This window comes from Nicotiana sylvestris, chromosome 12 (genome assembly GCF_000393655.2).
Source record: "Nicotiana sylvestris chromosome 12, ASM39365v2, whole genome shotgun sequence".
Classification (NCBI taxonomy): domain Eukaryota; kingdom Viridiplantae; phylum Streptophyta; class Magnoliopsida; order Solanales; family Solanaceae; genus Nicotiana; species Nicotiana sylvestris.
Window position 1 is genome coordinate 166,214,156 of NC_091068.1, and position 12,572 is coordinate 166,226,727.

At 37.2% G+C, this 12,572-nt stretch overlaps 2 protein-coding genes across 3 annotated transcripts; one reads left to right on the top strand and one right to left on the bottom strand.

The window, feature by feature from the left end:
* The first annotated feature begins 2,863 nt into the window (after positions 1–2,863).
* Positions 2,864–7,858, top strand: LOC104237308 (ABSCISIC ACID-INSENSITIVE 5-like protein 2). 2 transcript variants are annotated; one of them, XM_070165573.1, is made up of 5 exons: positions 2,864–3,150; positions 3,328–3,387; positions 3,459–4,532; positions 4,611–4,682; positions 7,278–7,858. In XM_070165573.1, exons 3-5 carry the CDS (start codon positions 3,705–3,707, stop codon positions 7,356–7,358), a joined length of 981 nt encoding a protein of 326 aa, XP_070021674.1. In that variant the 5' UTR covers positions 2,864–3,150; positions 3,328–3,387; positions 3,459–3,704; the 3' UTR covers positions 7,359–7,858. The 2 variants fall into 2 exon arrangements, with proteins under 2 accessions (XP_070021674.1, XP_009789731.1); XM_009791429.2 differs by having other exon boundaries at positions 3,667–4,532.
* Positions 7,859–8,836: 978 nt separating this feature from the next.
* LOC104237307 (uncharacterized) lies at positions 8,837–12,334 on the bottom strand. Its single transcript, XM_009791426.2, has 3 exons — positions 11,854–12,334; positions 10,278–10,402; positions 8,837–9,224 (listed from the first exon to the last, which is right to left on the bottom strand). Exons 1-3 carry the CDS (start codon positions 12,224–12,226, stop codon positions 9,021–9,023), a joined length of 702 nt encoding a protein of 233 aa, XP_009789728.1. The 5' UTR covers positions 12,227–12,334; the 3' UTR covers positions 8,837–9,020.
* Between the last annotated feature and the right edge of the window lie 238 nt (positions 12,335–12,572).

Genomic DNA, 12,572 nt, shown 5'->3' on the forward strand with positions numbered 1-12,572 from the left:
CTAGCAGCTTCTCAAGCATCGAGTACATGTTTCCACTCCCTATTTGGCTGCCCTCCGTGGTCCAACCTTACTAGCAAACTTGAACCCTCTGCTTGGTGCATCATCTGAGTCCGATAGCATACCATCACTTTGTAGCTCGCCATCCTTGTAGTTTCTCCTATGTCACCCTTATGTGCTTGAGCAAAGTTTCCGATCATTGCTGCAAGCTTCCCCAACTTGAGCATTCACTTACCCGATGTGATCTTTCACAGAAGTAGCACCCTCCTTTAGGCACGTACTCCATACCATTTTTCCGGCCCCTTGCCGTTTCTCTTAGATCCCTGACCGTTATGGGATGGTCCCTTGCCATTACCCTTGTATACCTCGGCTATGCATTTCCCGTTGTCCTCATCATTATCTCCCACATCCCTCTCGGCGTTGCCTTCTTTGGACTTGGCAGGCTCCATCTTGAAGTCAACAAGTGACTAGGCTACTCCGATGGCCCCGTTCACATTGGCTATTTGATATCTTCTTAACTCCTACTTTGTCCAATTTTGCAACCCGTCCATGAAGTAGAAGAGGGAATCTTCCTCGGACAATGACGAGATCTGCAGCATTAAGATAGTGAACTCGCGTACATACTCTCGAATTGTGGCCTCCGTCGGAGCTCCCTTAGCTTCCGCCAGTCGGTAGTGAACTCGCGTACATACTCCCGAATTGTGGCCTCCGTCAGAGCTCCCTTAGCTTCCACCAGTCTGCCACCTCGCGTGCAGCCCGTGCACCACCATACTGTTTTCGCTTAGGGACCTTCGCGTTGATCCCTTCTGCAAGTACCAAGCCCTTGGTAATTCCGGCCATGGTTCCCTACAAAACTTCCTTCTAGTAATCTCTTGTATTCTTTCTAACATTCCTTAGTCATAACCTTTGCTGTGATACCATATTGTCATGTCCTTAGTTTTAAACAAAGTGCACGTGCGGCACTTGGCAACTCACTCACGATCTTGCACAACTTGCTCACGTTCTTGCTATGCCAAGTCAGCCCTACTACACTCATGATCGCTAAGAAATGTTAGAACACATGAGAATTGCCAAAGGAAGCTTTTGTATTAGAGAGAACTTGATTGTTTTGCTTGGTTGATGAATTACAAATGAATGCCCCTATTTATACTAATCATCTAGGGGCTAGTATGTAAATTATAATTGTTCTACAAGTCCTTTTCATATTTACAACTAAGTCTCTTCTCTAGAATATTCTATACAGCTAGATTCTTCTAAGGACTTTCCTAACAATTTTATAGGGTTCTAGGGTCTTTCTAAGGAAACCTCTATATTTCTCTAGAACCTTCCTACAAATGCATAAATATCTAGAACTTTTCTAAGGAAATTCTCCATAGTTCTAGAATATTCCACCAAGATCTTGTCCCTAACTTATGTAACTATTTCATATGGCAAAAATATATGTCAAGTGACATCTACGTGACATGATGACGTGACGGGTGATGACAATAGAGACAAACATGTTGTAGTTAGAAGGTCCAATATGCTTAAGTCATTAGTCAAACAACATTATTTGAACACTTGAAATGAATTGATTGGGCATTGTAACTAGACATATGACATTATAGTACTGTGTTTGACTAGGTGTGCCCTACGTCTAATTGTGTACACGGGATCACCTTATTCATCTGGGATAATAATAAAAAATAAATTAAAGAAAAACTAAGGCATGCGTTACTTGGGCAACTAATGTAAGATGTTTTTTTTTTCTATTTATGATTTGACCAAATAAATATCCGTAAAAAGCACATTCTTTTCAGAATATATATCTATGAATTTAATATTATATTGCCCAAAAAAAGATGAATAAAGTAACATAGCCCTAGGTTTGTAGGTTTTAGAAAAGGAATAAATTATTAACTTTCTTTTCCTTGTGATAGTCCCGGTTGGTTTTTTCGATAAAATGATAAATAAGTCAATATGATGTTTTTTTAATCTCTTTCGTTTAACAAATCATACCTATTTTTGCTATCTTACCTGATAATAAAAAAACAAGTCATACCTATTTTTCACATTAATGTTGCTTCTTTGATTTTAATTCTTTTCGGTTGAATTAATTCATGATTTCTCTGATACATAAAACGAAATATCAATATTATATCTGTAATTTGCACTATTTATTTGAATTTTTCTTATGCACCAATTTAAAGCAAATATTTTTGTGGAATATCTAGAACACATACCAAGACAAAGAATAATTTCTAGGCATGATTGAGTTTTTCAAAAAGTTTGTAGGTTTATGAAATTGTGTGGTTATTTATTTATTTATTATTACTCAATGTGAGTACTCCATATATTTCGAAATGAGGTAATGTACTTTAAAATATGGCAAGTTGTCCTCAGAAAAAAAATTCAAACAAAAGTATATACTATTAAGCATCTCATGTCAAATCAATGTAGCAATTTTCTTTAAATAGGTCTAGGCTCCAATTATTGCTTTAGTATTTAGTAAGATGTTCAGATGGGACAAATTTTTTAAATCTTCTAAATAAGGGAATCGTGCTCTAATATATTCCTCCCTTTTCTTTTCTTTTTGAGATAAAATATAGTACTGAATTATATTTTATGTTTTGTAGTTCTATGTGCATTAATCAATCAACAATTTCAATTTTAAACTAATAAAGCTGTGATTATATGAATCTTTTATATAATTAATTGGAACCCACTACTTGATTATTTAATGCTGCACTCAGCTAATTTAATTCTCTTTTTTTGTAATTAATCTTAGTTTTATGCATTTATGAAAGGACAAGGATGTCATTAACTTTTTAACAACTAGATTCAGAACCTAGTAATCACTTATTGGTTTACAAGCTTTTTTCTTCTTCTTCTGTCTGACCAAAAAGAGGACAAAAAAGGTGCATGCTCAGCTCTCAGGTGTAACAGAACCTCTAAAACTGTTCATAAATAAAGCCAGAAAAGAGTCAATAATAAACACTACTCTGTTGATAAAACCAATGTTTATTTAATTCTTTGATTTCCTCTCTGCTAATGGTCTTGGATATAAATTGCTTTTGGTCTACTTCTTCACTGTATCTGTTTGGGTTTTTGTTCTCTTGTTGCTGCATGCAGGCTAATGGATTCTGAGTGATTCTTCCCCTTCTCGGTTTTCTGGTATGATGTTCTCCACCATTTTCTACTTCTGTTTCTAGCATTTTCTTGGACTTGATCTGTTTTTTCCCCTTCTTTTGTGTGTGGCCATTTCCAAATCTCTCCCTCTGAATCTCTGTTGCATGGCTTTTATATGAAAATGGTTTTGAGTCATTTTTTCTTTTTATCTTTTCTTCGTAGGGTTCTTCTGTGGAATAAATGTCCTTCGTTGTGAATCATTGGGCTTTGTACATTTCAAAGGTTAGAACTTTACTTCTTTCTGTGTTGAATATAGGGGTTTGAAATTGATTTCTGGATTGGTTGATTGCTAGTTGTGAATCGTTGGGCTTATGCACATTTCAAAGATTAGGACTTTAGTTTTTCGTGTGTTGAATATAGGGGTTTGAAATTGATTCCTGGATTGGTTGATTCCTAGTTGTGAATCATTGGGCTTTGTGCATTTCAAAGATTAGGACTTTAGTTTTTGGTGTGGTGAATAGAGGGGTTTGGAACTGATTTCTGGATTGGTTCATTGATCAGGTGAGAGTGGGTAGATAGATAGATAGATATACTGGTGAATGGTAACTCATGGGATGGGATCTCAGGGGGGAGTTGGTGGTGGAAAAGAAGCAAAGCCGAATGTTTTGGCTAGGCAAGGATCACTCTACAGCCTCACTCTTGATGAGGTTCAGAATCAATTGGGGAATTTTGGGAAACCACTAAATAGCATGAATCTTGATGAGCTTGTTAAAACTGTATGGACTATTGAGGCTAGTCAAGAATTGGGGGGAAATGATTATGGGGCAGCGCAGCACTGGACTAATTCCCTGCATCGACAATCATCGGGCATTACATTGTCCAGAGATCTCAGCAAGAAGACTGTTGATGAGGTGTGGCAGGATATTCAACAGGGGCAACAGAGGGATAGTAGTATTGATAAGAGAAGTCAGGAGAGACAACTTACTTTTGGTGAGATAACTCTGGAGGATTTCTTGGTCAAGGCTGGAGTGATTGCAGAGTCGACCCAAGGCAGGAGAATTTCGGGTTTAGTTTTAGGGGTTGATTCAATGTCATTGGCACAGCAAGCTCAGTGGCCACATTATCAAATTCCCACAATGCATCAGGCACCGGAACAGCAGCTTCAACAACAACAGAATATCATACCAGTTTTTATGCCAGGCCATCCGGTTCAACAGCCTTTACCTGTTGTTGCTAACCCAATTGTGGATCCCGAAACTCAGATGATAATGTCTCCATCACATCTAATGGGAACATTATCGGACACACAAACATCTGGAAGAAAGCGGGTTGCTCCAGAGGATGTGATCGAAAAGAGTGTCGAAAGGAGGCAGAAGAGGATGATCAAAAATAGGGAATCTGCAGCTCGGTCACGAGCAAGGAAGCAGGTGCTTTTGACTTATTTTGCAGTTTTTTGGGATATAATTCATCTATTTTCCCGTGAAATTTACTCTTCTGATTAATAGGCTTACACCCATGAACTAGAGAACAAGGTTTCACGGCTTGAAGAGGAGAATGAAAGACTTAAAAGACAGAAGGTAGGATTGGCAAATCAAAATAATTCATGCATGAACTCGGTATTCATTTGCATTCGCATTTCTTCTAGTGATCTTTGAGGTATGTCTTAATCACATCCTTCACGTCATTAGCATCATTTTGCAATGGCTATGTGCAATAAATGAGACTAAACACATGAGGAAAATTTGTCGGTGCAATATCATTGTGTTCACACAGTTACAGATTCTCTTTATTTCACTTTTATTTGTGATAATCAATATTTTCTGTGGAAGAATCTTTCACTGAATATGGTCTAGTGTTCGTTGAATGTTGTGAAGTTCTTACTTCTCGAAGTTCATTGGCTATATCTTTAATTCGACCTGATGTTTTCCTTCACCGGTGCACAAGGCATTGTGCATTCACATAGGGTCCGAGTAAGGGCCGCACCCTAAGTGGTGTCATGTAGACAGTCTAACCTAATGCAAGAATTAGTGGCTGCTTCCACGGCTTGAACCTGTGACCTATAGGTTAATCAATAGACTTAGCTTTTCTATTAACAAGTGACTTGTCGTCTTGTGATAAAAGTATGTCAAAGTTAAGTATTTTTAGGTGTGAAATAGATCTTTGTCAAACTTATAATAAATGTAACTGTTCTTATTAAAATTCATAATCTAGAATCATTTATTGAATTGCCCCATTAGCTATTTAAATTTAGCATAGCCTATATTAACAAGTAATTGTCATCTTGTGATAAAAGTACGTCAAGGTTAAGTATTTATAGGTGTGGAAAAGGATCTTCGTCAAACTTATAGTAAATGTAATTGCTCTTATTAAATTTCATAATCACTTTATTGAATTGCCCATTAGCTATTTGAAATGAGAGAAAGGCCATTGAAAACAGGAGTAGACTTTAGAAGGCCCTCAACTTTCTTTACTATCCTTTTCTTTTCTGTAATAAAAATGTGTTTCTCATTCCCCTTTTCTGTTTTTAATTTGTTTTATTTTGTTGGTCGCTGTGAGGCTTTAAGCTACTTCTCTGTTTAACAATACATTTAATGTGTCGGGAGAATCAAAAAGTAAAAACACCCATAGATGCACACAAGATGCATGTTTCTATGTGAAAGTATTGACTAGGAAAGCTCTACTGGCTGCTAAAAGATCTAGTAATTCTGCTTTACATATCCAGCTACACTGTAAGGATATGGTTCTAGATTGCATTACTTTACTAACAATCCAACTGCATATATTCTTGCTTCAGTGCCCTTTTTTATAGTTTCTTTATTTATTGCATAGTCTAGAAGTTGATTCCATATATGTTTCAATGAAAAAACATGACTAATGAGAAATCAAGGGGACATTTTGTAGGAGGGAGGGCTAGCAGGGACCTAATTCGTTTTAGCGCTTGGCCGTTGAGGGCATCAGCGTTCAGTTTGCCTCATAAGTAGAAGGATATGTTAAATTTTTCCATTTGTAGTTCAATGTTAAACCATTGATTTAGAGAAGAGCTCATGAGATTGGTGACTCCTAGCCATAGTTGGAAGGACTGAAGACTTCAGACGCACTTAACTTCTTCTCGTGTCTAGTCCTTCAGGGAAGACGTTCTAGGCTTGACCTCATCTTCCAACTGAAGTGAACTTTAAATTTCATCTAGACAAAAATGATACATGAAATTGATAGATTTAAGAACCCTTCTTGACTTAGCTATCCATCTCTTGCAGCTTGCTGCACTTCAAATTTATCTTGAAAACACTTTCTTCTTTAAAAAATTTATGAGGAACATCCGAACAAATAACTCTTGCGAAGCTCATTTTTGGCTGCATTGCTTCATTGTATATTGTTGTGTTACGGATTCGCAAAAGAAAAACTAAACAACCACATAAAAAAGAGAAAAGACTTACCTTCAGTCTCTCAATGTATTCATGCTTTTGGTTTGACTATAGGAATTCCTAAGCAAATTGAACCAATCACATACAATGACGTGATTTTCAAATTCTTAGTAACTGGTGGTTTCTGTTATTACTTGTTGTTGCTTTCGTTTCGGCTTTCTGATTACAGTACTTACTGTTAGTTTTGTACTTTTGCTCTGGTTTTCCGATTGATATGCTTGTTGTTGTCCTTCTTTTATCTTTTTTCGAGCCGAGGGTCTACCGGAAACAGCCTTTTTGGAAGTAGGGGTAAGGTCTGCGTACAATCTACCCTCCCCAGACCCCACTAGTGGGATTATATTGGGTTGTTGTTGTTGGTAACTTGTGGAAAGTTTGGTAGGTGGCTTCCAGATGCATATAATGTCAAAAAGAAATGCTTTAGATATTTGCATGGAATGCTTGGTCATTAAAAAACTCATTACTTAGTTACAATCAACTTGTCGGAAGTGTAGTTAAGACTTACGCTTGTCCAACCGAACTTCTATTATCTGTGTTAATTAGGATTGCGTTTAGCCCCCGTCAAATGCTTTTGGAGAAATCATAAGTGCTGACATTGCAAACTGTAATTGTCATTATTTCAAATAGCAAAGTAGTTCTTGCTTTGTAGTTGACTTGTTGTCTCTTGACTATTTTCAGTAGAAACTTGCCTCCCTTTGGTTCCCACAATGTCAGCTATTATTTTCAGAATTTACCTGATCTTTTTATCTGCAGGAGATGGAGAAGATTTTACCAAGTGTGCCACCTCCAGAGCCTAAGTATCAGCTTCGCAGAACAAGTTCGGGCCCTATCTGAGATATATAACTTCATGTAGATGATTTTAATGTCATTGAAAATTTCTCCAGCTAGTCGCACTCTTTCACCTCTCCTTTGTTCTTGGTCAATGGAAACCTCTTCTAGTGATTCCTAGTTGATGTGATTCCCTTGGCTGTGTGTATTCCCCTTGCCATGTAATGTCTCCCTTTATATAAATTTTAATAGTTTGGACATAGAGAACATGATTTTCTTAGTTTCTTCCCAGTTTCAAAGTAAAATTATGTGTTTTTACAGTTAGCTAGAATTTGAGGATATAGTTTAGGGTCATCATTTTCTAGATACAACGTCCACAAAACAGCTTGGGTTTTGTCTCTGTTGAAGGATCAAGTGACTCATTTTCCTCTGTTTCCTTTTGTGCTTTAGACTCCTTTTGCTTCGAGTGCTCTGGTATAGCATATCTGACATCTATAAGAAGAGCATTTTGGCACATAGATAGGACATGTCGCAGAATTCTTCTTTAGAGAAATAGTCTTTTTAAACTTGAGATCTTGAAGTTTCTGTACTTTTTAATGGGCGAAAAGAAAAAAAAGGGCGGACCTCTTAGGATTTTTGAATATTTTGTAAGCTGAAAGATGCTGACTGCCTTTGCTTTTTCCGTTTCTTTTTGGTTGATAAAAAATGGTGGTCGAGTTAGTTTGTATGCACCTTGACTATTCCATTGAGGATCTGGTACCATATCGTTATGTGTCTGTTACCTCTCGCTTGCACAAGTAACTATGTCCATCAAGACTTCGGCGAAAAAGAAATTATCTAGTGTTCGTGTCTCTGCATGCGATGCTTTTGTATGTATATGGAGATTTTCTTTTCCCTTCTTTTTTTGTTTTTTGTAAATGGAATTTCCCTACTAGTGCACCTTGCTTGACTCGATAAATGACCAGCGGTTTGCAGGATTTATGTTCTTCAAATATTACAATCCACTATCATTGACTTGCAGTTGCTTCCTTTGCTTTGAATTGCTGGAAATTAGCCACCTTCTTTCCTTTAAGAGGAATGATGCTCAAAGTATAAATTCCAAGAGTTTAAAAAGTGCTTCCATATGTATGGCAGTTTGACTGGCAAGCTGCATCCTGTAGAGATATATTTGAGCTTAACCTCTTTAAAAAGTACTTTCCTTAACAAGATCTGTGCAGTACTCAGTTTATGATGAAAAGTACAAGGTCTTCTCAGCGATCAAGATGATTCAAATGTTCAGAGATCAAGCCGTCTGTTAAACTAGTTCATCTCGAGGCCTTTAACACACCTAAAGTAATAATAACTCGATCTCTGAACATTCAAGCTGGTGGATGACATCCAAAAACTCAGATACTGAGTATAGCTTCCAGCAGGTGGACGGGTTGGTTTCGTCACTACTTCCCTTACTATTTCGAAGATAGAGACGCTGATTTCCAAGGAGGGCCTTGTACTTTTTATCATAAACTGTGTATGCACAAACCTTGTTAAGGAAAAAAGAAAGAAAGGAAGAAAGCCAATGAATAGCAGCTATGCCTTATGTACATAGTTCCCAGATCTACACTAGCTAAACTAAGTCACACCCTTTAAAACCCAAAACTTGAAAACCTGGCAAGAAAAGAACCTACTCAATTGCCACACTAAACTTCAGCTACCTTATTGGAACGACCATGAAAATATAACATTGAAAACCTATAGATCTTTCCACACATTAAAGTCAGTCGTTGAGCCATTGTAGTTGATTATACTATCCTGGCACCCCATGAAGTATGTACTCTTCACAGGATCAACATTTACTAGAGCATGAGCAGTTCCGTGGGGGCTGACTGCAACAGCAACTTCATCTGCATCAATTATTACTTCAGCATAGCCTTTTTTGACCGCATCATTTTCCAGCTGTAAAAAGTCAGTGAATCAAGAGCAAGGACTTAGTATATATAACAAACTTGCAATCCTGACCCAAAAGAAAGAAAAGAAAAATATGATTACTCATTCACAAAGATAAGCTATGGGAAATGTACTTAAAGAGATAATTTAATAGCTTTATTTGGTTATTTCATCTTCATTTCCCTTTCATGCAATTTAGAAATAATGAATAATCAGCATATCATGATTTGGGAGTTTTAAAGAAGCTAACTGCAGAAATTCAATCATACAGAACCCTTTCAAAGGACAAGCAGAATGCCTGCTTCAATGACAAGTAAAGAGAGACTATATTGCAATGATAAGAAATGTAAGGAACTGCACAATGAAGAAGATGGACAAAGGAAATAGAAAAATGGCAGGAGTAGAGGCGATAAAACCAATCACGCACACCTCATGGTCTGCAACACATATCTTCTGTACTGAAAAAAATTAGAAAGTGGGAATGATATATGTGGGAACATATAACTACTTTGGAACAAGTAAATTTGGGAAGAGTTCTGATAGATGCTTCAAAGATTTTGAAGAACCAGGAGAGAAAGCATGATTAAGGCTAAGGGAAAGACTTCGAGAATACCCAATCAGGATGACACTTTTACAAATGTAACTTTAGCACACAAAATACGGTTCAAGGACTTAGCTTTTCTGGGAAGTATGACACAACTACATAATACCCTTGACGAGTGACAGCAACTAAAATATAAGATTCCTAAAGAGCCGGGTAGTGGAGCAGACATCTTGTATTGACATATTTCTACTAAATTCACTTCCTAATTAAATACACTGTAATATCTAAAAGCAACTCTAAGCAAGATTGCTTATCTATTCCACCCCAACAAAATACATCACATGTCACAAGGATAAACCAATATTTCAAAAAAAATCATCTTGATTATGTTCAAAGAAGAAAATGTATCCCTACAGATAAACATAGTTAAAGGTGAATCTAGAGTAACTTACTAATGATTAAGATAGGCAGAGATGTAAAGCTTTCAGCTCTGGTACTACAGGGATGAAGAAACATACCCGGAATACTGTCTTAGCTCCCCAAATAACAAATGTCTCATTACATGTGTGGTGCCTGTGGTTGCCCCTAACACCACCGGGTCTGATCTCGCCCAAATGAACTGAAGCACAGTCTGCTGCCCCACCTGCAGCAAGAATGACTTCCCCTTGTCAATGACAAAATCATTCTAGGCAAACTTCAAATAAAAGATGACAATATAGAATGATTTAAATTTATCTTGTGGTTAAGAAATACGCTATATCAGGGAAATGGGAGAAGAAATACCATCTATTTTTCCATGTACTCTAATTCTAAACTTGCATATTTTCAAGAAAGAAAAAACAATCCAACAACTGCTATGCGTTAATCCCAAACCAGTTGGAATTCTATTCCAATATTTGGATCCTTTCATACATATACTCAATAATTTCTCTTTTGAGACAAATTAGGGGTTTCTATAAAACTAAAAATCCTCTAAATCTAATGCATACCCATACGACGAAATACAAACTTCTAACCATACCAAAAAGATCCTGGCAAACATCAAACCTAATATAAATATTTACCAAAAACAAGTAGAGCTTAAACCAACAAGGTGGTATCATTTGCATACATCCTTTGCTTCTATTAAGTAGAGCTTTTATGCATTACCAGGAAAAAGAGAGATGCCAAAATCGAGGCCAAGAGAAATGGGGTTGAGAACGACCCAGACTTATGTTTGGAAATAACAGAAGAGGAAGGTCGGAACCTCACAAGATTAGCCTTCTGATCTTTGGCAATAACGTCAATTCTAGGCTTGCACATTTTCTTAATTTTCTACCATTCTCTATTATTTATACATATCATTCAATGAACTAAGCGTTAAGGCCAAACTAGTCAGGCCAGGTCATGTAAATCCTAAATATCCATTCGCTCACAAAAGAAGCTACATATATTACTAGTAAAAAACTAAACTTTCCTTGGTCCTCTAGGTCCTTGTATTCAAGTTGCTTGCTTAATGCTAACGATTTTCCTTCTTGGCTTAACACTCTTTATTCGAACAGAATACTACTAGGAACCTTAATGGGGCTAATGAGAAAGCAGTTTCAAGACCAGTGTAGGCAGTAATGAGCTAACTGCTAACCCATGCTCCATTTACTTGGTGGTTGCAACCAAGACAATATCTTTATGCCCATCAAAGGACCTCGAGATGCTAATCCACCAAAAACATACAGACCCGTTTAAATGCATTGGAGTATGAACATACATATATAGCTCGTTTTTAAATCCTATCTTCAGGCCCCCAGGGCCTAGCTCAAGTGGCAAAGGGTGGTGGATTTGTGTCTTAGGTCACAGGTTCAAGCCCTCACACCATGCAAGGCTAAGCCTGGTATTTAAGCGGAGAAGGGTAGAGGGGCGGGTCCATTATCTACCGAGTTTGAAGGCTGCGGTTGGTCCAAAGGATCGGCTCCAGACCGATTTCTCGGTCATCAAAAAACAATCTTATCTTCAGGAGCACGCATATTCTGTCTTTTAAGGTAAATATTATTATAGTTAATACATTAACATATGGTAGTATATTTTTTCTTAAACAAAAAAAAAGGAGAAAGAGGAGACCTGAAAGGGCAGAATCAAGGGCAAGGGAAATGGGGTTGAGCAACCAGCCACGTTTATCTTTAGCAATGGAAGAAGAGGAAGCTGGGAACCTCAAAAGATTAGCCATTTGATCTGAACCAGAAGAATAAAACTTGGCAGGATGCCACTCTTCCCGCTGATGACTTGAATCTGAGGGACGTTGGAATCTGAGGGAAACCCAAGTGAGGAAAAGGAAGAGGGAAAGGAGGAAAGGAAAAGCATGGGGTTTCTTCAGGAAGGATATCAAACTTGACATTTGGGTTGATGTCTGATTCTGAAATCCTGCGGCGGCGGATATTGGAAGTTGGTGGTGGTTACCGGAAGGGGAAAATGAAATCCTTCTAGGGTTTGCCATCGGCCTCTTTATTCTTTCACATTTCTTCTCTTCTCTTCTATGGCCTGAATGGACATTCTTTCACAGTGGAGTTTGGCTACTTCTTTGGATTTTGCACCTGTCCCACCCGCTACCTGTTTTTTTTTAATTCCTTCCTTTTTTATGTTTGTTCTTTTTTCTTTCTAGAAATCTACTCCCTAATCCTTTTTCTTTTTTACAAAATCAAAGATATTTCTATATGATATATATTTGGAAAAATTACATGTGAGATTGGGTTACAAATTCCATATAAAAAGAGATTATGAAGAAATGCAGCTTAAAGTAACAATATAAAATAAGAAGATAAGTAGAATAAGAGAAAAGAGAT